Here is a 24,819-nt window from a genome sequence, read left to right as displayed (position 1 = left end):
TCTTCAACACAGAGTCAGACCCACCTCCCAATAAAGAAAAGCCCAGGGCCAGACAGCTTCACTGGTGAATTCTACCAAACATTTAAAGAAGAATCAACAACAATCCTCAAACTCTTCCCCCAAAAAGAAGGAACACTTTCTAATTCATTCTATGAGGACAGTATTACCTCGTTATCAAAGCCAGATGAAGACACGCCAAGAAAACCACACACCAATATCCCTTATGAACATCAATGCGAAAATCCTCAACAAAATACTAACAAACCAGACTCAGCAGCATGTTAAGGGACTGCACTCCAAGACCAGGCGGGATTTATTCCTGGAATGCAGGGATGGTACGACATCTGAAAACCAATGTAATGCACCATATTAACCAAATAAAGGGGAAAAAAAAACCCAAACACACAATCGTCTCAACTGATATTGAAAGCACATTTGACAATATTTGACATATTTTCTTGATAAAAACACTTAATAAACTAACAATAAAAGGAAACCTCCTCAACGTGATAAAGGTCATGTGTGGCTGGCCCACGGCAAACACCACACTCAAGGGTGAAGGACTGAAAGCTTTCTCTATGAAGAGCAAGGCAAGGATGTCAGCTTTCAATGTTGCACTGGAAGTTCTAAACAGAGCAATTGGGCAAGGAACCGAAATAAAAGGCGTGCAAACTGGAAAGAAAGAAGTAGAATTACCTCTTTTCACAGATGATGCAATCTTATATGCAGAAAATTTCAGATTCCACACAAACTGTTGAGCTAATAAACAAGTTCAGCGAAGTCACAGGACACAAAATCAACACACAAATAGTACACTTCCACACACTAACAACTTAGATTAAAAAAATTAAGAGAACAATTCTATTTATAACAACATTCAAAAGAATAAAATACTTAGGGGGCGCCTGGGTGGCTCAGTTGGTTAAGCGACTGCCTTCGGTTCAGGTCATGATCCTGGAGTCCCTGGATCGAGTCCCGCATGGGGCTCCCTGCTCAGCGGGGAGCCTGCTCCTCCCTCTGACCCTCCCCCCTCTCATGTGCTCTCTCTCTCTCATTCTCGCTCTCTCAAATAAATAAATCTTTAAAAAAAATAAATAAAAATAAATAAAAATAAAAAAAAGAATAAAATACTCAGGAATAAATTAAACCTAGAAAATGAAAGACCTGTACACTAGAAACTACAAACAGTGCTGAAAAAGAGTAAAGAAGACATAAATAAATGGAAAGGCTCCATGTTCATAGATTGGAAGACTTAATTTTGTTAAGATGACAATACCACCTGAAGTGCTCTATAGACTAATTATCTATCAAGATCCTAATGGCATTTTTTTTTTTGGTAGAAATAGAAAACCCATCCTAAAATTTATACTTTTTTAAGGATTTTATTTATTTGAGAGAGAGAGAGCACAAGAGAGGGGAGGGTCAGAGAGAGAAGCAGACCCCACTGAACAGGGAGCCCGATGCGGGACTCTGAGACTATGACCTGAGCCAAAGGCAGTCGCTTAAGAGACTGAGCCACCCAGGCGCCCTCCATCTTAAAATTTATATGGAATCTAAAGGGATCCCAAACAGCCAAAACAATCTTGAAAAACAACAAAGTTGGAGAACTCACACTTCCCAATTTTAAAACTTACTACATAACTACAGTAATCAAAATAGTGTGATAGTGGCATGAGGATAGACATACAGACCAAAAAAACGAGAGTCTAGAAATACATCCTCACATACATGGCCAACTGATTCTTTTTCTTTCTTTTCTTCCTTCCCTCTTTCCCTTCCTTTCCCTTTCCCCAGCCCCTTTCCTCCCTCCCTGTCTTTCTTTCTTTCTTTCGTTTAAGTAATCTCTAAGCCCAGCCTGGTGGTCAAACTCACAAGCCTGAGATCAAAAGTCACATGCTCTACCTACTGAGACAGCCAGGCTCCACATGGTCAACTGATTCTCCACGAGAGCATCACAATCATTCAAAGTGGGAAAAGACAGTCTCTCCAACAAATGGTGCTGGAAAAACTGGATATCAGCATGGAAAAGAAAGAAGTGGGACCCTTATCTTACACTACATTTAAAAATTAACTTAAAATAGATCAAAGGCCTAGTAAAGCTAGAACTATAAAACTCTTCGAAGAAAACACAGGAGGAGAGCTTCATGACAGTAGACCTGGCAATGATTTCTTGCATACGACACCCAAAACACAATCAATAGAAGAAAAAAATAGGTAAGTCGGACTTTATCAAGATTTACAACTTTTGTGTCAGATACTATCATCAAGAGAGTGAAAATAATCTACAGAATGGAAGAATGTATTTTCAAATCATACATCTGGTAAGTTTTAATATAGAGAATATATAAAGAGCTCCTACAATTCAACCATTAAAAAAAACCCACTTAAAAAATAGACGAAGGACTTGAACAAACAGTTCTCCAAAGATAATCATTAGGGAAATGCAAAGCAGAACACCCCTGCCGTGAAATACCACTTACAACACTAGGATGCCTATTATTAAAAAACAAACAAACAAAAAACCCCAATAAACAGAAAACAGGTATTGATGAGGATGTGGAGAAACTGAACCCCCATACACTGCTGATGGGAACGTAAGTTGGTACAATCACCGTGGAAAACAGGGTGGAGGCTCCTCAAAAAATTAATCACAGAAATACGTTCTGACCCAGCAATCCCACTTCTGGGTATACACCCCAAAGAAATGAAAGCAGGTCTCAGAGAGGTACTGTCCACCTGCACTTAGAGCAGCACCTACTCACAACAGCTAACATGTGGAAGCAGCCCCGGTGCCCCCCGCCGGCCGAAGGGACAGACAAAACGTGGCCATCGGCATCGTGGAGTAGTATCAGCCTGCTGACACCTGCCACGACCCGGGGGAGCCCTGAGGACACTGTGCTGAAACAAGCCAGACCCAGAAGGACAAATCCTGTCTGGTTCCACTTCCAGGAGGCACCTGCAGTGGTCAGACCCAGGGGGACAGAGAGCAGACGGCGGGGCCGGGGAGGGGGCTGTGGGGATAGACTGCTTACTGGTCAGAGTTTCTGTTTGAGAAGATGAGAAAGTTCCAGAAATAGACAGTGGTGATGGTTATATAACATCGTGAAGGTACTTAATGCCACTGAATTGTACACTTAAAATCATAAAAATGGTAAATCTTAGGTTATATGTATTTTCCGACAATAAAATAAAAGCAGAAAGAGGGGTGATAGAGAGGGAGGGGGGTGAGAGAGAAGGAAAAGGAAAGGAGGCCTTTCCTAACTGAACCCCCTGATCCGTATCTGGGCTCACGGTCCAAACACTGGAAGAAACTGATAGTACTTCAGGCCTAGTCCCCAGGCTGGCTCCTCCTGGGATAAGGATGCAAACGTTAGAAGACTTCAGCTCTCTGGGAGCAGAGGCCCTGCAGAAAGGCACAAGACAGGACTGGAGACTGACCCCTAGGGTGATGCCCCACCCTGTCTGCACCCTCCGCCCACAGCAGCTGCCCACCGCCGGCCCTGCCTGCCTGCCCCTCCCCCTCAGGCCCCAAGGCTGCCTGGGGGCAACTGAGAGGCATCTGCGGAGGGGAGGGCCATTTCCCACTGGCTTGGGCAAGAACTGCTAGAGACCTTCCACAGTGGGTGAGCAGGAGCTGCCAGCCTAGAACGCTTTATGCTGAAGAGCTATAATGGAAGTTCTATCTTCGGCAGAAGGCAGAAAGCAGACGGACCGCCATTTCCCCACTCCCTCAAACTGGATTAGAAACCTGCCCCGTGCCTTCAGACCAACTCTGCACGAGCCTACAGCGATGCCTGTCCCGCTGTCCCGCAGCGTGCTTCAGCGGCGACAGTGCCGTCAGCCCCGGCGCGGACCCGGGACGCGGTCCCCGTGCCCAGACTGTACGTGCTCCGGCAGAGAACCCCAGCCTCCCCTCGGGCAGCCCCCGTCCGTACGCGGAGCTCCAGAGCCTGCCTCTGAGGACGCTGCCCGGCCTGCCCACCCGCCGCAGACCAGACGGCCCCGCCCGCTCACCAGCAGCAAGCCCACGGTGTTGAGCCGGCAGAGCTCCCGGTTGATGCTGGGCGTGTTCGTGTGCAGCAGCGCGGCCGTGAGGCGGGCACCGTGCAGACGGGCGCTCCCCAGGGGCTCGTCCAGCACGCCGACGGTGGTCAGGATGGCTGTTCTCTACAAGGAAGCACCACCCAGTCAGAGCCTGCGACCGGCACGACCACTGCGGCTTCTCTTAGCTCTGGTGCGAGCTGCGCGAGGGGTTAGGGCCGCTCCTCCACGACGTGGCCCAGCCTGGGAGGCGTGGGACGTGCGTGTGGAGCTGGTCGAGGCAGCACTGCCTGCAAGAGGGAGCGAGGGGCCCGCGGGGTCAGGAACCCCACCGCTCCCCTCAGGGCCTCACAGAACAGCAGGCGGTGGTGGTGCTCCGCCCCAAGACGCCCAGGGCTGTCTGGCCTCAGCAAACCAGGCAAGGAGATGTGCACCTCAGCTCATGAGACATGTCCAAGGTGGGGCCCGCTCTCTCAGGACCCTGAGCTAACCCCACGAGGACTCTCGGAGGACACGGGTAACAGCGGCCTTGTCACACCGGACGCAGGTGTTTCCTGACCCCATGCATGGCAGCATGATGTGTCCACCTTCTCGCTAACCAAATGTTCCAGAATCCCTACCTGCATGAAGCTCACTTTCTAGTGGGAGAGGCAGACAGTAAGTTGATAAATAAAATAAACTGTGCAGTAGATCACGGTGGGTACTAAGAAGCACCCAGGAAAGGGAAAGGGGCCGTGACTGAGAGCGGCTCCATGGTGAGACTGGATGGCGGCTAAGCGACTGAGCCCTTCTCCGCATGACCCAAGTGCTGCCCAGAGCTGCTGAGCTGAGCAAAGGGCTCCCCTGGGACCCTCCCTGATCCCTGGCCTGCTGTCCCTAACTTGGAGGCCAGACCTCAACTTGGTAAACGGCTCTCAGGTGACCCCTATTTCAGAGCACAAGAGTCATGGGGCGGGGGGGCTGCAAAATGTCCAACCCCTAGGCCTTACCTCAGAGCAGAGATGGATACTCAGCAGATGAGGGTGTGAAAACATGCTTCTGGCATCTGCCTGGTGGTTCTCAAGTTGGGGAGTAGGGTCCTCTGCTTGCAAACCATCCTGCCTACAATGGCTGCATGGGTCCCTAATAGCTGGTCAGGGTCACCTACCTTCGGCGGGCTGAGCAGAAGCTGGTGGAAGTCCTTCAGCCGTGGCTCAATGCCGTGCAGTACACCGCTGCTGACGGTACACAGCCCTTCCCGTCCCTGAGAAAAGGAGTCCACCAAGCCCTCTGTCCTGTGGACGAGGACAGCAGATGGAGACACGCGGGATGCGCCCCATCCTCTGTCTCACCTCGCCCCCCAACTCCTCCAGTCATCGGCTCAAGGGTGGTTTGGTGACTGGTAGAGAGAGAAGAAAAAGGCACCACTGGCCTTTAGAAAATGCTCCCAGGTGATGGCCAAGGGCAGGCCCCCCGCCCCCGCCGGGCTGGCGGCACCTCTCGCTCCCTGGACCATCTCCGACCCCCTCCCCTTGTTTTGGAAATAGTCACCATGGTTCCCACTCCTTGGCTGAGAAACAGGAGACAGGACTCCACACTGTCCCTCCGGCTTTTTCCAACTAATTTCTCAGAGATCTTCATATAAATAATTTTTTTCAGTTATAAAAGTAATATGTGACCATTACAGAAAAACATTTTAAATACAAAAAAAGAATAAAAAAGAGAATCAGCTGGCTCATCTCTGTTTTGGGTGTTTTTTTTTTTTTAAGATTTTATTTATCTATTTTAGAGAGAGAGTGCGAGTGGGGGGAGGAGCAGAGGGAGAGGGAAGAGGAAAGAATCCCAAGCAGACTCCCCGCTAAGCGTGGACACCACCCCCCCCAACACGGGGCTGGACCCCAGGATCCTGAGATCATGACCTGAGCCAAAGTCAAGAGTGGGACGCTTAACTGACTGAGCCACCCAGGTGCCCCTCATCTCTGTTTTATGTGTCATTTTCATGCTGTCCCTTCACCACAGCCAAGGCTGGGAAAGGCCCTCAGAAGAGCCCCCACTTCCTACAGAAAAGGACCAGGCTTCCTGGGTTCACAAAGATGCAAACAATCAATATTCTGGTGGCCTAACTAGAGTAAACAATGACTGCATCATCATTCTAGTTTTAGGTAATAAACTAATAGATAAGTACTGGGTCCTAGAGAGAAAGAAAAACTGCTAATAATCTCACTACCAACATTAACTCAATTTCTTGTCATTTTGTTCTTTTGTTGTTGCTGTTAAGTCCAGTTTATCAATGCTGGGGCTTCGACGAAGCTCCCTCCAGAACAAGGAAATAAGAGAACTAGTCAGCCCGGGAGACAGGCCACCACCACCGTACACGAGGGGACAGAGTAGAACAGACAGACGCACACATGCGCACGCTTCACACCCCACGCAGGGGCACGCACACCATACACACACCCCACACGCTGGGACAGTTCGCGGGGAAACTCACTGGCCACACCTATTCCACAGACACATCTATGAACACTCTGGAAGCTGGTGACCCTCGGTGCCTTCGGACTGGGGCGGGAACATGATGGATGCCAAAGGTCAAAGGAGCCGTACGTTTACCTTTTCAACAAGGAGAGTCTACCCATGTGATTACTTACATAATTAACAATTTGTGAAAAACACCATACATCCAGCCACTCGTCACATTCAGCACTCACTCACGCAAAACACTCACCCAGCCCGCCTTGTCTCCAACAAGGTAAGTAACACCTGAGTCCCACTAACGAGGCAGCTCTCAGTCTGGTCTCCGTCAAACATGTTCTTCAGAAGCTGCTCCACGCACTCCTGCCTGTCAGACACACAGAGCTCACTGCTGCTGGAGCAGACGCACCACCTGAAGCCCAAAGGACCGTCTCTCCCCTCCGTGGAGGAGGGGCACCCTAAGACTCAGAGGGGCTTTGCTCAGGCTCCAGGCCAGGCACCCAGGGCTCTCACGACCTCCTGCCCCTGCTGGCCGGCAGTCACTGGACCTGGCAGGAGACCCCTGGAGCCCCTCCCCGTGAGAAACAGCTCTAGCAAGTTAACTGGATGTGGTATCTCATAGCCAGCTTGTCAGAATCTGAATCGGAGGCGGCAGCATCTGCCGGTGCGCAGAGCAGGGCGTGGAGACCTCCTAAGGACGCAGAAAGACCCCGCACCCACCCAGGCAGGCACCCGCAACGCAGCCAGCACTCACGACTCCAGCACTGTGAGGAGGGGGTCGGGCTCTGGAGCCTCCTGCAGCTGACCGCCCTGCTCTCTGCCCAGCCTGATGATGTCACAGAGGGTCTGAGAGGCGTTGGACTGTCTCTGGAAGGAAAAGGAGATGCCGCACTCCCCTCAGGGTTGAGGAGAAAGTCCAGCAGAGCTGCCTCCCGGACAGTGGGAGCTACCCCACTGCTCAGTTCTCGAAAGGACACTGGACTCTCTAAACCAGTCCATGTCAGAGCTGCCTGGTTGGCCTTTCTGCTGTCAGGATGCAAGTCTGGTCAGACCTTCTGGATGAACTGAACTATCCCCAAAAGTCCAAATGGGGCTCTCTCAAGGGTCAAGTACACCACACAGACATTGCTCCGTCCCTTGAGCCATTTTGAGATACACTGTAGATGTGACCACGTTACTCACACTGTGTTTTAAATTCATATTTAAAATATTAAGTATTAAATCATAGCTGGTAACATTCAGAATGAGTCCTGGAAGCTAATGGAAACAGGCAAGATGCCACAGAGAAAGCAGGAGGCCTCGACTCTTCTAGGGCAACACTAATCCTTAACCGGTGAAAATCTGGACAGTGCACTTCCAACAATGTGGGGTGTTTAGTGATGCAGATGAACTGACTAGAGAGAAATATCCCCTGGCTCCTTGCCGGGAGCATCAGAACACACAGCCCTCACATGCACGCTGTGGGAACTCTGGGCTAAAGGAAGTGCGTGCACGACTATTTTAGGAAGAAATGAAAGCAGCCCGGAGGTCCCTGTGGCCTCACCCCTGCCTCTGGGCCGGGGAGCAGGCCAGTCAGGCCACAGCGTTCATGCTGGTGGAGGGGCACCCACCCTCCTCAGTCAGGAGCACAGGCCCCCTTGCCCAGCTGTCTGACAGCCCCGGGGACAGACAGGAACAGAACACAGCGTGGCCAGGCCGCAGCAAAGGCTCAGACATAGTCCGCACCACTGTTCTCCAACTGCTGAGGGCAAGCAACCGTGTTTAGTTTTGTCATGCATCGAAAAAGGCCTATCAGGATATACTCCAAACTCTCAACAGTGACTCCTGCAGGGAGCGGGCAGGGGGCCAAGAGAGGAAGCCCCACTGCCATCCTGCATGCTTCTACACGGGCAGGGGGGCCTTCCTCCCAGAGCTCACGCCCTCGTAAGTCCCACCTCCTCAAGCATGGGCTGGACCCAGCCACTCCCTTCAAGAGAGCAGAATACAGCCACAGTGCAGACTGTCCCTTTAAAAAAAAAAAAAAGATTTTATTTATCTGAGAGAGAGCGCACAAGTGGAGGGAGGGGCAGAGGGAGAAGCAGGCTCCCCACGGAGCAGGGAGCCCGATGTGGGGCTCGATCCCGGGACCCCGAGATCATGACCTGAGCCGAAGGCAGATGCCCAACCGACTGAGCCACCCAGCTGTCCCAGACTGTCCCTTCTAAGATGAGTTTGCAGAAGAATGACTTCCGTCTCGCTCACTCCAACGGAAGCCAGCAGCACCGAGAGCTGCCCTGTGGACAGGTCCAGCGCCCTCAAGGAACGGAGTCCTGCTGAGCCACGGGTGACCCTGGAAGCGGGCCCTCCCGCTGAGCCCTGACATGACCGCAGTCTTGTGACAGACCCTAGGCAGAGCACCCACTAAGCCATGTCCATGTCCCTGACTCACAGAAACGGAAATAAAAAATACTTTCTGTTACAAGCAACTAAGTTTTAATTTGTTACTCAGCCAGAGATGAGAGAACTAATTCAGCTCTGTTGTTTTTTTATAAAATGTAGTTTTATTTTTTTACTGAAAAGAAATAGTCTAGAAGTCAGTGCTTGATTAAAGGAGGTAAAGTGTCTAACTGGTCCTCATCTGAGGAAAGGAGCAACTTGCCCCCAGAGCAGCAGAGAGCATTCTCCAATAGCCCCGAGCGGGGCGCTCTACAGAAGGTGGGCTCCGTGGGAGCTATACTCACATCTTCATCCTGACTCGGATGGATCAATTCCACGAGTCTCTGGATGATCTTCTCTTCATTAAGCCACTGAAAGGGAAAAAGAGGCCTGTCAATGACGCTGTTCATGTCTAACTCAACAGAAGGGAAGTCATTTGGTGCGAAGAAATCCACGAGCCAGGTTCCGGGGACAGAGAGTCTTTGCCCAACAATGTGTGTCCACCCAGACCCAGAAAGAAAAAATCGTCATCAAATTCTGGAGTGACCCAAACTCAGTGAAGAAGAGAACCATGGTCCGTCTGTCCCAGTGCTAGACTCTTAAACATACCGTCTTCAGGATATCTCAGAAGACAGAAGGGGCTGGAGCTGGGGCTCTCCCCGCAGTGCACAGCCTGGCTGCACGTGGAGCCCGGCTATGCTCCGTTCTCTGTGGCAACAGGGCCTTTCCAAGAGCAGGAGAAGCACAGAGGCCTGGTGCAGCTGCAGGAGTGCTGGGAGGACTGAGTGCCCAGCACTGTTCAAGGCACAAAGGTGGTGGGCGCCCAGGGGAGACCAGTGTACTTCCTTATCCCAGACTGGAAGATCTGCCTCCGTGGCTGCTCAGCATCGAGCTTATGCGAGCTCTCTGCCGTTAACAGCTGACGTTTATGCTGCACTCACTGCCTAACGTTAGCTGTCGTGATGAAGTCTTTGCGGAAGGCAGCTCCATAATGAACCTAAGGGTGCGAAGTGCCACCTTGATGACACCTCACCTGACGCCAGGAGTTGGAAAATGGGCAAGAAGGACCAGTGCTTTATTTTAAATTGCATTACAAACAAAACCTGCCCGACAACAGTGAACAGCTTATCCAGCACTGATTTCCTGGTTTCTTTGAGATGAGAATCCTCCTCTTTTCTGGGAAAGCCCTCAGGGAACTACGAGCACTCCTCTTACTGGGAGCCTGTCAGGACAGACACATTCACAGACCCTAGGACAATAAACAGGCCTGCTTTGGTCTTTACTGTTTTCGCTGCATGGAACCCGTCAGCTAATGCCTTCCTCATAAAGCCAGGACCTGACAGAACTCCTGCTCTGAGGCCACAGGGGCACCAGGACCTGGGGGGCGGTGAGGAAAGCCCTCTTCTGCTTCTTCACAGAGCAGGAGGCCAGAGTGTCAGGGGAAAAGGAACACTCTGCTCTTTGCTTCTGGGTAGACTGAGGCAATACAGCAGAAAAGGTGCAGACTGCAGGCCCAGGCTCAAGCACAAGCCTGACAAGAGCCCCTGACGACCCCACAGGGAGAAAGTCACGTTGGATGGAAAGCCAGGGGTGCTGACCTTCCCGCGTTCCCTGAGCTCCCTCACCCAACTCTGGCCTCCCTGAGCCAGGCACTCACTGTGCACTCAGAGGGCCTGCAGAGCACCGGCGGACAGGGACAGGGCCCTGGGGAGGAGGGGCCCACACACTCACATGCAGGACGTCCTGCCGGAGCCCAGCCGGCTCCACGCAGCTGACGAGGCGCAGCAGCAGGTCCATGAGGGCCGAGGTGCCGATGTGCTTCAAAACCAGGCTGGTGAACCCGTCCTTCTTCTTCAAGAACTGAATCACCTGAAATCAAACACACCCTGACAAGCCTGACAACCAATGAGACGCTGCCCCTAAGAACTCACATGAGAAAGGTGCAATTATACAGAGCATAAATTATGGAAAGACCTAGAAAAAGTTGTAAGAAAGACCTCTCCAAGGACAGCAGAGACCTGAGCACAGGGAAGTCCCATGAGGCAGTGGTGGGGGCCCTATGAGGCCCCTGGGCTGATGGAGGTTTGCTGCACGGTACGGGGCTTTATGCTAACATGTCACAAATACCCTGAGAGAGGGGCTGTCCACGCAGCTGCTCCGGACTGCTCATCCGGTACCGCATGGAGCCCATTCAAAAAAAAAAAAAGAAAAGAAAAAAAACTCCAGGCTCTAATGACCTTTCCACTGAATTCTACCAAACATTTAAAGAAAAATAATTCCAATCTTATATACACTCATCCAGGGAACATAAGATGAAAGAATCCGGGGCGCCTGGGTGGCTCAGTTGGTTAAGCGGCTGCCTTCGGCTCAGGTCATGATCCTGGAGTCCCTGGATCAAGTCCCGCATTGGGCTCCCTGCTCGGCAGGGAGTCTGCTTCTCCCTCTGACCCTAACCCCTCTCATGTGCTCTCTCTCATTCTCTCTCTCTCAAATAAATAAATAAATAAATCTTAAAAAAAAAAAAAAGAAAAAAGAATCCGCCCCAAATCATTATATAAGAACATAAAATTTTGATTCTAAACACCTGATAAGGGCATTATAAGAAAGGCAAATTAAGCCAATCTCACTGATGATCACAGACGCAAAAATTCAGCACATGAAAGAAACCATAATGCACCACAACCACGTGGGTGCATACCATGAAACCAAGGCTAGTTTAACATTAGAAAAACAATCAGTGGAATTTGCCTGCTAACAGAACAGAAAAGAAAAATTCTATGATCAACTCAATAGAGAGTAAAAACATTTTTTTAAAGATTTTACTTATTTATTTGAGAGAGAGGGAGGGGGCAGAGGGAGAGGGAAAAGCAGGCTCCCCACTGAGCAGGGAGCCCTACATGGGACTCAATCCCAGGACCCCGGGATCATGACCTGAGCCGAAGGCAGACGCTTAACCGACTGAGCCACCCAGATGCCCCCAAGAGAGTAAAAACATTTGATAAATTTCAACAACCATTTATGTTATAAACTAAAAAGACTAGGAATAAAGAAAATTCCCTTAATTCTGATTAAAAAGTATCTATAAATACCCCACAACAAACATCATACTTAACTATAAGATGTCAAAAGCTTTTCTTCTCAGGTAATAAATAAAACAATGAGGCCCAATATCACCACTTCGATTCAACATTGTACTAAAGGTTCTAGCCAATGCAATCAGGCAAAAAAAGAGATAAAAGGTATAAGAATTATAAAGGACAAAATAAAATTGTCATTAATCACAGATGATATGATCCTGTACACAGATAAAACAAAAGAACAGAAAGATAAACTGTCAGAATATCAGCTTTACTGATAATCACCAAAAATTGGAATCACCCTAGATGTATGCACACAAAATCTGGAATCACCCTAGATGTACGTGAACACATGACTGGTGAAACACCTGGTCCATCTACCCCATGGAACACCACTCTGCAAGAACAAGGAATGTACTACAGATTTTAGAAATGGAAACAGATTAGTGCCAGGGGCTAGGGATGGGTGAAGGGGTAGAGGTGGGAGGAAGGTGGGAGTGGCTACAAATGGGCAACACAAAGGACCCTTGCTGGTTGTTTTTTTTTAAGATTTTATTTATTTGTTTGACAGAAAGAGAGTGAGAGATCACAAGTAAGCAGACAGGCAGGGAGTGGGAGAGGGAGAAGCAGGCTTCCCGCTGAGCACAGAGCCCAACTTGGGGTTTGATCCCAGGACCCTGGGATCATGCCCTGAGCCGAAGGCAGACGCTTAACGACTGAGCCACCCAGGCGCCCCAGACCCTTGTTGTTTTGGAACCGTTCAGTATCCAACTGTAATGGTAGATACATGAACTATACGGGTGATAAACAGTATAGAACTTAGTACACACACACACACACACACACAACTACAAGCAAAACCAAACAAATGTGTAAGGTCAGTGGGTTGTATGAATTTCAATGTCCTGCAGTGATGTTCTACTAGTGTTTTATAAAATGTCACCATTGACAAAACTGAGCAAAGTATACAAAGGAGTTTTTCAAATTATTTTATACAACTGCATGTGAATCTACAATTATCTCAGTAAAAAGTTTCAATAAAAAAGATACCATTTAAAATAATACGAAAATATCAACCACCTAAGAATAAACCTAATGAAACATGTGTAAGACCACCGCACAGAGAATTACAACATGTTACCAAGAGAAATTAAAGAAGCCCTACTCAGGAGCGCCTGGGTGGCTCAGTCGTTAAGCGTCTGCCTTCGGCTCAGGTCATGATCCCAGGGTCCTGGGATCGAGTCCTGCATGGGGCTCCCTGCTCGGCGGGAAGCCTGCTTCTCCCTCTCCCACTCCCCCTGCTTGTGTTCCCTCTCTCACTGTGTCTCTCTCTGTCAAATAAATAAAATCTTTAAAAAAAAAAAAAAAAAGGGAAGAGACAGGCTAATAGAAAATGGGCAAGAGACTTCACAAAAGAAAATATCCAAATGGCTGGGGCGCCTGGGTGGCTCAGTTGGTTAAGCGACTGCCTTCGGCTCAGGTCATGATCCTGGAGTCCTGGGATCGAGTCCCGCATCGGGCTCCCTGCTCAGCAGGGAGTCTGCTTCTCCCTCTGACCCTCCCCCCTCTCATGTGCTCTCTCTCTCATTCTCTCTCTCAAATAAATAAATAAAATCTTTAAAAAAAAAAAAAAAAAAAGAAAATATCCAAATGGCCAATTAATACATGAAAAGGTACTCATCCTCATTAATCACCAGGGAGACTGCAAATTAAGACCACAATGCTAGGGACGCCTGGGTGGCTCAGTCAGTTAAGCGTCTGCCTTCGGCTCACAAGGGTCCTGGGATTGAGTCCCGCATCAGGCTCCCTGCTCCGCCGGGAGGCTGCTTCTCCCTCTGCCTCTGCCTCTCTCTGTCTCTCATGAATAAATAAATAAAATCTTAAAAAAAAAAAACAAAAACACCACAATGCTATATTATATACCAGAATACCCACCAGAATAACTAGAATAAACAGAGTGATAACATTAAGGGTTGGTGAACAACAGGAAGTGCCATACTCTGCTAGTGGGCTTGTAAACTGGCTCAACCACTTTCACCGTATCCACTCAAGCTAACCACGTGCATGTCCTAGTTATGACGTAACACCTAGCATAATGTGACACCCACAGCAACCACTAAAAACCTACAAAGAGATACATGAGAAAACACTATAGATAAATCAAAATGGAATTTAAATTGTCAAGTAACACACAGGAGGCAGAAAAAAGAACAGAGAAATGAAAAAATGAGAACAGAAAACTACAATACAATGGCAGCCCTGACATATCAAAAATTACATTAAATGTAAATGGCCTAAATATGCGAATTAAAGACAGATCAACAGAGCAGATAAAAACACATGACTCAACTATGTGTTGTTTGCAAGAAATTCACTTCAAATATAACAATTCACACCCACAAAGCTGTACAATTATCCCTCTTTATCCACGGGGGATACATTCCAAGACCCCCAATGGATGCCTGAACAGTACTGAACCCTATATATACTCCCATTTCTTCCTATACATACATACATACCTATGATAGAGTTTAATTTATAAATCAGGCATAATAAGAGATCAACAACAATAAATTAGAACAATTATAACAATATACTATAAGTGATGTGAATGTAGGCTCCCTCCCTCTTACTCTCAAAACACCTTATTGCGCTGTATTCACCCTTCCTCCTGTAATGGGAGATGATAAAATGCTTATGTGATGAGATGAAGGAAGGTGAATGACCTGGGCCTGTGATGTAGCGTTAGGCTCCGTCTGACTTTCTGATGCTATGTCAGGAGGAGGGTCACCCGCTTCTGGACCACGACTGATTGTAGGTAACCAAAACCATGGACAAGGAGAACTACTACTATACTGTGTATTATACTTCTGGGCCACGACTGATTGTAGGTGACCAAAACCGTGGACAAGGAGAACTACCACTATACTGTGTATTATACTTCTGGGCCACGACTGATTGCAGGTGACCAAAACCGTGGACAAGGAGAACTACCACTATACTGTGTATTATACTTCTGGGCCACGACTGATTGCAGGTGACCAAAACCGTGGACAAGGAGAACTACTACTATACTGTGTATTATACTTCTGGGCCACGACTGATTGCAGGTACCCAAAACCGTGGACAAAGAGAACTACGACTATACTGTGTATTATACTTCTGGGCCACGACTGATTGCAGGTACCCAAAACCGTGGACAAGGAGAACTACGACTATACTGTGTATTATACTTCTGGACCACGACTGATTGCAGGTACCCAAAACCGTGGACAAGGAGAGCTACGACTATACTGTGTATTATACTTCTGGACCACGACTGATTGCAGGTACCCAAAACCGTGGACAAGGAGAGCTACGACTATACTGTGTATTATACTTCTGGACCACGACTGATTGTAGGTGACCAAAACCGTGGACAAGGAGAACTACGACTATACTGTGTATTATACTTCTGGGCCACGACTGATTGTAGGTGACCAAAACCGTGGACAAGGAGAACTACGACTATACTGTGTATTATACTTCTGGGCCACGACTGATTGCAGGTGACCAAAACCGTGGACAAGGAGAACTACGACTATACTGTGTATTATACTTCTGGGCCACGACTGATTGCAGGTGACCAAAACCGTGGACAAGGAGAACTACGACTATACTGTGTATTATACTTCTGGACCACGACTGATTGTAGGTGACCAAAACCGTGGACAAGGAGAACTACCACTATACTGTGTATTATACTTCTGGGCCACGACTGATTGCAGGTGACCAAAACCGTGGACAAGGAGAACTACCACTATACTGTGTATTATACTTCTGGGCCACGACTGATTGCAGGTGACCAAAACCGTGGACAAGGAGAACTACGACTATACTGTGTATTATACTTCTGGACCACGACTGATTGCAGGTACCCAAAACCGTGGACAAGGAAAACTATGACTACACTATGTATTATACCACTATACACAAGTGTTCATAGCAGCTCGACTTGTAACAGACAAGAGTGCAAACACGTCATGTGTCCTTCAACAAAGGAACAGTTAAACTGCTCCAGCCACACTCTGGGCTACTCCCAGTGCTGGCAGGGTCCTCATCCTGTAGAAATACACATGGGAGGGGTGCCTGGGTGGCTCCGTCCGTTAAGCCTCTGCCTGTGGCTCAGGTCCTGATCCCGGGGTTCTGGGATCAAGCCCCACATGGGGCTCCCTGCTCAGTGTGGAACCTGCTTCTCCCTCTCCCTCTGCCGCTCCCCCTGCTTCTGCATTCTCCCTCTCCATTCTCTCTCAAATAAATAAATAAAATCTTAAAAAAAAAAAAAGAAAAGAAACACATATGGGAATATCTAGGGATGGGGTTTGGAAATAGGGGATGTAGAAAAAATAAAACTGGTCAGAAACACATAATTATTGAAGCTGTGTGACAAAAACACAGGGGTTCATAAACTATTTTCTCTATAAATGTGTGAAATGGTCTGAAATGAAGAGTTAAGAAAATGTAGTCTGTTCACTGCAGCCCACGTCTCTGTGGAAACTGGGATCGAACACTGTGGCCCTGTCCCAGCCGACCCTAGAAACAAAGCAACTTCTGGGTTACTACTAAAAAACTCTGGTATAGCAATACTGTGGACACTCCGTCTGCGAGAAAAAACGTGGGAGCTATACAGGAAAAGACATACCAAATCCATTTCTAAGTGGAAAAAAAAAAAATTTGCACTATTCAGAGTATGATGCCATTATCTGAAAATAAATGTCTTACAGGAAAAGAACTGGGGAGGAACATGAACTAAATAATCAACTGTGGTTGCCTCTCGAGTATTACAGGAGACTGTTTGTGTATTTTTTTTTGTTTGAAATTCATATAAATGTGTTAAATGTTTGTCAATAGAAGAAATATTTTGAAAGAGTGCATTTCATATTATTTTGATGTACTGGGCAAAGGAAGAAGAAGGAAATATAAGAAGCAGTAAAATAGGGTGCCTGGGTGGCTCAGTTGGTTGAGCAACTGCCTTCAGCTCAGGTCATGATCCTGGAGTCCCGGGATCGAGTCCCGCATCGGGCTCCCTGCTCAGCAGGGAGTCTGCTTCTCCCTCTGACCCTCCCCCCTCTCATGTGCTCTCTCTCTCCTCTCATCCTCTCTCTCAAATAAATAAATAAAATATTAAAAAAAAAAAAAAAAAAAGAAGCAGTAAAATACAGCAAACATCTGAAAGTAGCAGAGACATATGGTCAGGCTAAGGCAATTATGAGCTGAGTGGCAAGGACCAGAATCAAAGGTTTTCAGAAATTCTACCACTTCCCCACAGCCATGCTGAACCCCACTTCCCCACAGACACGCTGAACCCCACTTCCCCATGGACACGCTGACCCCCCCCGCCCCACGGACACGCTGACCCCCCCCGCCCCACGGACACGCTGACCCCCACTGCCCCACGGACACGCTGACCCCCCCCGCCCCACGGACACGCTGACCCCCACTGCCCCACAGACAGGCTGACCCCCACTGCCCCACAGACACGCTGACCCCCCTGCCCCACGGACACGCTGACCACCGCGCTCACCCCCACACCGGTCACTAGCATGGGAGGACTTAGTGTCATGTCCTAAAACCTCTGCCACCACTAATACCCTCTCTCACCACCTGCATCCCCCCATTCTTCACTTATACTCTGACTGGTTCAGAAAAGCATCTGAGTGAGACCGTCCTCTGAGGTCCCTTGCAAAGCTTAAGGTCTAGGATCCTGAGAAAGGTACGTTCCACCGAACACTGACAACATGCCAACAACTTCTCCGAGGGAACTACGATCTGCCCCGCAGCTTGTACCTTCTCAGAACTCCAGACATATACATAAAATATAGTCTGTTCCCTCACTCGATATTTCATGATACTGAACGATTACGGTTAATATTTCTGGGGGGTGATAAGGCAATTTGCTCAGCAGTCTTGTCCCCTCCTAGGGTTATAATTAAAAGAATTTTTAAGGGGCACCTGGGTGGCTCAGTCATTAAATGTCTGCCTTCGGCTCAGGTCATGGTCCCGGGGTCCTGGGATCGAGCCCGCATCGGGCTCCCTGCTCCGCGGGAAGCCTGCTTCTCCCTCTCCCACTCCCCCTGCTTGTGTTCCCTCTCTCGCTGTGTCTGTCTCTGTCAAATAAATAAATAAAAATCTTTTTAAAAAAAAGAATTTTTAAAAGTCCTTGTATTTTAGAGGTATACACGGTAATATTAACAATAAAATCATACGATATCTGTTATTTGTTTTGAAATAATCCACTGGGGATGGTGGGAAGGGATAAAAGGTGAAAGACTCACCAGGACTGGCTGCTGGGGCTGGTGGCAGGCCTGAGGAACCCCTACAATGCACGCCCTATTTCTGCGTGTCCACAGTGTGGGTGGTGCAGAAGCACGAATACAGGCAGGAGCAAGAATGGACTCCAAGAAGACCATGCTCCAGCTAACAAAACGAATTCACTATTTTTACAGAAGCCTAATGCTGAAAGTTTTCTTCTCTTTGCTTTGAAACAATAAGTGTCCTAGACACATAAATACCTGCCACCCCAACAGAGCAGCAGATCTTAGAAGGTGGACATCCTAAGAACCTGTCATGACGCAGGCATGTCCCTATTCTTCATGCCTGTGACTGGTCGGGACAAGAGAAGCTAGCCTGGTTTGGAGTCCTGAGCAGCTCTCAGGGATGGCAGGAAGATGTGCTTATTCCTAAGCTAGCCAGCAGAAATATCCTCAGGAAGCCACTTTCCTAATCAAATTCCAACTCACATAGCAGCAGCCTACACTGCTCCAACTGTGCCCCATGGAACAGTCAGAAACACCGCTCTCCAAGCCCCGGAGATACCGCTGCACAGCGACAGCTGACAGCAAGATGTGTCAGCATCAGCCACGCCTGCCACCCAAAACCACATGGGCTTGGCAGATTATTTACCTGTTCAGTTTTTCTTGCAATGAGATTACCAATGGTCTTGCTGAAAAAACTGGCGAGCAGAGGATTGAGAGGCGGCTCGTGGTCCAAGAAATCGTAAAGAAGGTTCAGCAGAGTCTCATCCCCTCCTAGTCTGTCGTTGATCTGCGGCACATCACAAGTCAGCAGCTCACAGGCTGTGTTTGGATACCTAAGAGGGCACAATGCAAGCAACTGGAGGTGAAATTAGACTTCTTCAGCTCTTAGGAAGCTGCTTAAATGACCAGCCTCTCAGGAAACAGGTCCACGGGTCAGACCCTGGAATGGAGTGAAAATATGAATATCCTGTGACCAAGAGGCATTTTTGACTACAAGCAGCTCCATGTATTTAACATACATTTTTCTTGCTCCTCATACCCTACACCGTGGTATCTCACATTTTCTGACTCTACTGTATTCTCTAAATAACGCTCCTTAGTCTTTCGGTTTCTCCTCTCTCGAAACCTCTGTCCTCACACCCACCAGCCAGGTCTCTCCCCTCCTGTGACCACACAGTTAGTGACGCCAAGTCCATTGTTTGCACCCTCCCTCTCCATGCCCTTCCTGTCCCTGCACACCAACAAGCACAGACCCAAGCTTGTCCCTAGGCTAAAGAAATGCCACATCACCAGCTTATGATGCAGTACCAGTTATGAGATGCTACAAAGGCAAATTATTAGTAAGAAATACCAGTACACATAAAATGACCAGATACAAAATAATCTTTATCCCATCACATGTAACCCCATGACATCCTTCTGCTCCCTGCCCTACCATCTGATAGACACAGGGTCACTGCCATTGCCCCTGGGACACACACAGCCACCCAACAACTGCTGCGTCCAGGACAGGGCCCACAAGAGTGGGGCCATTAACAAGGCTTCGTGCCGGGGCGCCTGGGTGGCTCAGTCGGTCGGGCGTCCGACTCTTCGTTTTGGCTCAGGTCATGATCTCAGGGTCGTGGGATCAAGCCCTGCACTGGCCTCTGCGCTCAGCAGGCAGTCTGCTGGAGATTCTCTCCCTCTTCTTCTCCCTCTGCCCCTCCCCCTGCTCTCTCTCGCTCTCGCTCTCTAAAATAAATATATCTTAAAAAAAAATAATAATGCCTGGTGCCGCATCCAGGTACGTGTGGGAATGCAGGTGAGGGTGACCGGGGCCAGCACAGACAGGAGTGTGGTAGCTGTCTAGAGCATACCTGATACTCCACAGGACAAGCTCTGCAGCTTCAGGCACGTGACCTAACCTCTCTGTGTCCGGGCTTTCTCCTCTGAACGTGGGGGTGCAAGTGCCCACCCGCCCCACAAGGCTATGCATAAAACAGTAAGCCCTGGGTCAAGGTCAGCCACCATGACCCTCCTGCTCCTGGCAGCCACCAACATAGGCCCTAACACAGGCCTAAACCCAGGTGGTCACTGTGGGTTGGCTACAGGGGCCTGGGTTAGAGAGACTGTAGAGGAAACAGCAGAGCATGGCAGCCAACTAAACATAGAAGGGGGAGAAACCGAGCAATCTAGGTCTGGCTATGGGCCAGGCGTTTCTCATCAGCCCAGAGAAGAGAAAGCACCTTCTAGAGCTCAGAGAAACAGTGCCGTGTGCGCAGGCTAGGGGTGACAGACCTGCGGCACTCACAAAGAGGTGGCCCAGTTAGACATGCAGGACCAGGCCATGAGAGGGGGCAACGAGAGGTGCAACCAGTGCCCACTCACCTCATGGGATGGTTACAAGGATCAAAGAGCCAGCTCAGCACCATGAGTGTACACCGCGAAACCAGCATGGAGGAGAACACACAGCCGCCAGGGGCAGGAGGGCCAGGCCACAGTGACCCTGAGGCCAGAGCCAGGCCTTGCATCACACAGGCTGAGAGGTGTCCACCAGACTCCCAACAACAAGAGAAGATGTACCAAGGGTACAAGAGAATCAAGGCCCAGAGGAAAGTACAGACTATCCCTTCAGGGAACGTTTCCAGAGCACATGGAAAGGCCCCGATCTGGTTTCCACATACAAGCAAACGTGCACACATGTGGCAAGATGAGCTATAAGGCACTGACCCTCTAAGGTTATATCTAGGCAGAGGGACTGAGGTTTTCTTTATTGGTATTTTATAATTATTCTTTAAAAAAACAGGTACTGCTTTAGTAGGTTCTAAAATTTATATAAGGAACAGGAATTCAATGAAACGGGCAGATCAAATATACAGGCTCGTTATCTCCCCTCTAAAGCTCCTACTCCAATAATGCAAAGGTAAGAAGACAGAAAGTGCAGGGGCGCCTGGGGGGCTCAGTCAGGTAAGCGTCTGCCTTCGGCTCAGGTCATGATCTCAGGGCCCTGGGATGGAGCATCGCATCGGGCTCCCTGCTCTGTGGGAAGCCTGCTTCTCCCTCTCCCTCTGCCTTCCGCTCTGCCTATTCGTATTCTCTCTCTCTCTGTCAAATAAATAAAATCTTTAAAAGAAAGAAAGAAAAAAGAAAAGAAAAGAAAAGAGAGGAAATGACTCCTGGCAAGGCCCAGAGGACTGCATGGCGCACTAGGGAAGCTAAGTCTCAGGTGACCACAGAGGGAGCGCCCACTGGACACCACTCGAGAGAGGCCTGGACACAGAGGCAGTGCTACCAGGCAGGGTGCAAGGCCTGGCTCAGGACAGCTGTGGGCTTCCTGCCCCCCCCTTGCCGGTACACAGGACTCAGAAGTTATCCCCTGGAAAAGGTGGACCAGAGCAGCTCCTGAATCAGGGACATCAGGTACAGCTGAGGGATTGATGGGACACCGTCCAGAAACACGGGGCCTGGTAAATAAAAAACTTCCTGACTCAGGCTGCTATCAGGTCCTCGTCCCACAGCTAGGAGCAGAGGGGATTATTTTCTGGAGAAACTACGGGACAGAGAGAAAACTCAACCAATCATCATCTAACCAAGCGGCTGGCCACTATCACCCACGCGGAAGCACGACGAGCAAGCCTCACTCAGACCCCAAACCTCACACAGGCTCCGGCGCCTCTCTTTCAGGAGGAACATCAGGGCTGACCAAATAAACAAGTGCCAGAAGACAAGGCACGCAGAGCAATGACGGAGAGTTCGGAGAAGAGAAGGAAGCTACCAGAAACACTCCAACACAGAGTGGCCACGAGCAAGAAATGGAGGCTTGGAGTTAAAATAGCTGACAATAAGAAAGACCTCTTCAATTAAAAATACAATAGAGGGGCGCCTGGGTGGCTCACCTGTTAAGCGTCTGCATTCGGCTCAGGTCATGGTCCCGGGGTCCTGGGATCAAGACCCGCATCGGGCTCCCTGCTCCGCGGGAAGCCTGCTTCTCCCTCTCCCACTCCCCCGCTTGTGTTCCCTCTCTCGCTGTGTCTCTCTGTCAAATAAATAAAATCTTAAAAAAAAAAAAATACAATAGAAAGCTTACAAATCAGTATAAGGACAGGAAGATAGCATGTGAAGAAGCCTCTCAGATGTAGACAGAAAGGCAAAGACAAGACATTCAGAGCAAAAAGAAGAGGAAAGCATTAATTCAAGTGGTCTAACCGCTGATTACAAGACCCAGGAAGAGAAAACAAAGGGCAACCTGGAGGGGAGAAGATTATCAAAGAAACAACACAGGAAGTTTCCCTGTGGGCAAGGCCATGAACTGATGGGCTGAAAGGGCCCAGGGTTACCTACACAATCAGTGACAAGAAGCCCCGATGGAGTGTCTCTGTGTTCACAGCTGAGCCTCTAAAACCTCTCCAGTTTTGTTTTGTTGTTTTAATATTTTATTTATTTATTTGACAGAGAGAGGGCACACAAGCAGAGGAAGTGGGAGAAGGAGAAGCAGGCTTCCCGCTGAGCAGGGAGCCCGACATGGGACTCGATCCCAGCACCCCGGGATCCTGACCCAAGCCGAAGGCAGACGCTTAACGACTGAGCCACCCAGGTGCCCCAAAAACCTCTCCAGTTTAAACTGCCCTGTCCTGACCCCGGGGGTGATCTCACATTACTGGGAGACTCCAGGATGATGGGACCAGACGAGGGCCCAAGTGCCCCCTGGAGGAGACAAAACCTGGGAGTCCTGTTGCACCCGGCGTGTCAGCAACAAGGCCAGGAAGGGGAGGCGACCACGGAGTCTCCTCCTAACGCACGGAGAGCGCGGGCCGTGCAGAGCCTAAACCAGAGGGAGGTTCGAACAAGCGTGAAAGGAGAACAGTGCCCTATCAGGCCCTCACATGGTCCTCCTCCTCAGGAAGCTACTAGAAAATACGACTCCCCACAGGAAGGAAACCAAAGATGATGACGACGAGGTCCTGGAACATGGAAGGTGGGCCCTGGGTTATCAGAGTGAGGATGGAGGGAACCCTCTTGCCCCTTCAGATACCTCCCTCTGTGCCCAGACTTGCTGCCCCCCAGGGGGGTCATCAGGCTCCTGGGCTCAGCCATCCTTCCTGCTCTGACCTGCAGCACCTCAGGGTCTTCTGGAGGGCATCCTTTCTGGGGGGCTATCCTGCTGCAGCCCCGTTTCCCGACAGGTGAGCAGTTCTAACTCTGCGATCTGGATCACAGAAGCCCACAGCCCAGAGCCACAAAACACACTCTCCCACAGCACTTTGCAAGTAACCACAGTGCTGTCTTGGTGTTCTGTCTGCTGACTCTTTTGTCTTATTCCTCAAATGGCTGAGAACTCAGCAGGCAAACTGGACAGGAACTCCAAGAAAAAGACCAGGACCTCCTTGCGGCTCTCAGGCTGGACCAGGTGGCCGGCTCCTCCGCCCAGGGCTGCGCCACAGAGCCCTCATGCAGCAGCCTCTGGCTTTAAGCAGCAGCAGTGACTGCTGTCTGACCTCAAACCACCAGGGGCAGCTTCTCTGGAACAGGCACGGCTCAGGTGCATCCTCCACTATCGGGGAGAAGAGTGTCCCCATAACCCAGCCTGTAGGGGGAAGCAGCCAGGTCGCCTCAGAGGCACGAGGCCAGGCCAGCCAAGGTGGGCGGTCGCCAGGAGTGGAGAAGCACAGGCCGTGGCTCCTGTAAGGCAAGGGACGGGAGCACGGCCACGCTCGCTCACTCCCTCACTCCCTCAGTCCCTCACAGACAGCGTGTAGCCACCGCGTCAGAGCTCCGGGCCTGCAGAGCCTGCAGGATGTCCCGTCGGACCTTCCAGAGACGGCGTGCTGCCCTGGTCTGGTCTCTTCCCCATCTCTGAAAAACAACCTTCAGCCTACTTCTTTCTTGCCTACCACCTCATCCATCTATCCATCCATCCTACTCCTTTTCTCAAAAAGGAATCTTTGATTTAATTTTTTAAATTTGATTTATGATATGTACACATGCTTTCAAACTCTGTTTGACGGGGCTGGTGAGGAGGAGCGGCCTCCTGCCTCCTGTGTCCTTGCTCACCCACGTCTGTCAGCTCTGTGGTTAACCTCCATGTTTCTAAGTAAAACAGATGTACCTCTTCATTTGTCACTTTCCGATGTTACAAACCAGCCCCGTACAATGGAAGATGAAGACAGAACTCTCCTGTCACCTGCCCCTCACCCTCGCTCTATAAAATCACAGCACACTTCTTAGTTAAACCAAGGGCCTATGCTTACCTTGTATGAACATGTAGACACCGTTCACAGCTGAGCTGATATGTTCACTCTACTTACATCTGCTTACTTATGTAAGTCCCCCCAGAGTTAAAGTTCTCTCACTGCCTTGTTCGCTTGGCTTCATACTCATCCACTACTAATTTCTCCCAAACTCCTTGATGATGAACATGAACCTCTCCTGGCTCACTGATGCCACTCTGGGCTCCCTCTGCCCTGATCCAGAACACACTGCCTGAACCCCAGCTCCCCGTCCTGCTAACCAACGCCCTCTATGCATGCAGGGAGACCACATAACTTATCACCACACAGAAC

The 24,819-nt window shown here is 49.4% G+C and overlaps 1 protein-coding gene across 9 annotated transcripts in view; it reads right to left on the bottom strand.

The window, feature by feature from the left end:
- The window catches only part of PPP6R2 (protein phosphatase 6 regulatory subunit 2), an 88,844-nt gene that overhangs the window by 12,918 nt on the left and 51,107 nt on the right, over window positions 1-24,819 (bottom strand). For 8 of the 9 annotated variants that reach the window (XM_078076816.1, XM_078076817.1, XM_036113779.2 and 5 more), the window contains 7 exons: window positions 18,927-19,113; window positions 10,639-10,776; window positions 9,213-9,278; window positions 7,247-7,359; window positions 6,746-6,859; window positions 5,189-5,315; window positions 4,015-4,167 (listed from right to left, as the gene is read on the bottom strand). In XM_078076816.1, the coding sequence (XP_077932942.1) occupies window positions 4,015-4,167; window positions 5,189-5,315; window positions 6,746-6,859; window positions 7,247-7,359; window positions 9,213-9,278; window positions 10,639-10,776; window positions 18,927-19,113 (898 nt within the window). Of the gene's footprint in view, window positions 1-4,014; window positions 4,168-5,188; window positions 5,316-6,745; window positions 6,860-7,246; window positions 7,360-9,212; window positions 9,279-10,638; window positions 10,777-18,926; window positions 19,137-24,819 lie in introns of all 9 variants that reach the window. The other variant, XM_036113790.2, reaches the window with a different exon arrangement.

Source organism: Halichoerus grypus, chromosome 6, assembly GCF_964656455.1.
Source record: "Halichoerus grypus chromosome 6, mHalGry1.hap1.1, whole genome shotgun sequence".
Lineage (NCBI taxonomy): Eukaryota > Metazoa > Chordata > Mammalia > Carnivora > Phocidae > Halichoerus > Halichoerus grypus.
The sequence above is the reverse complement of the archived record's forward strand: the minus strand, read 5'-3'. Positions and strand labels throughout refer to the sequence as shown.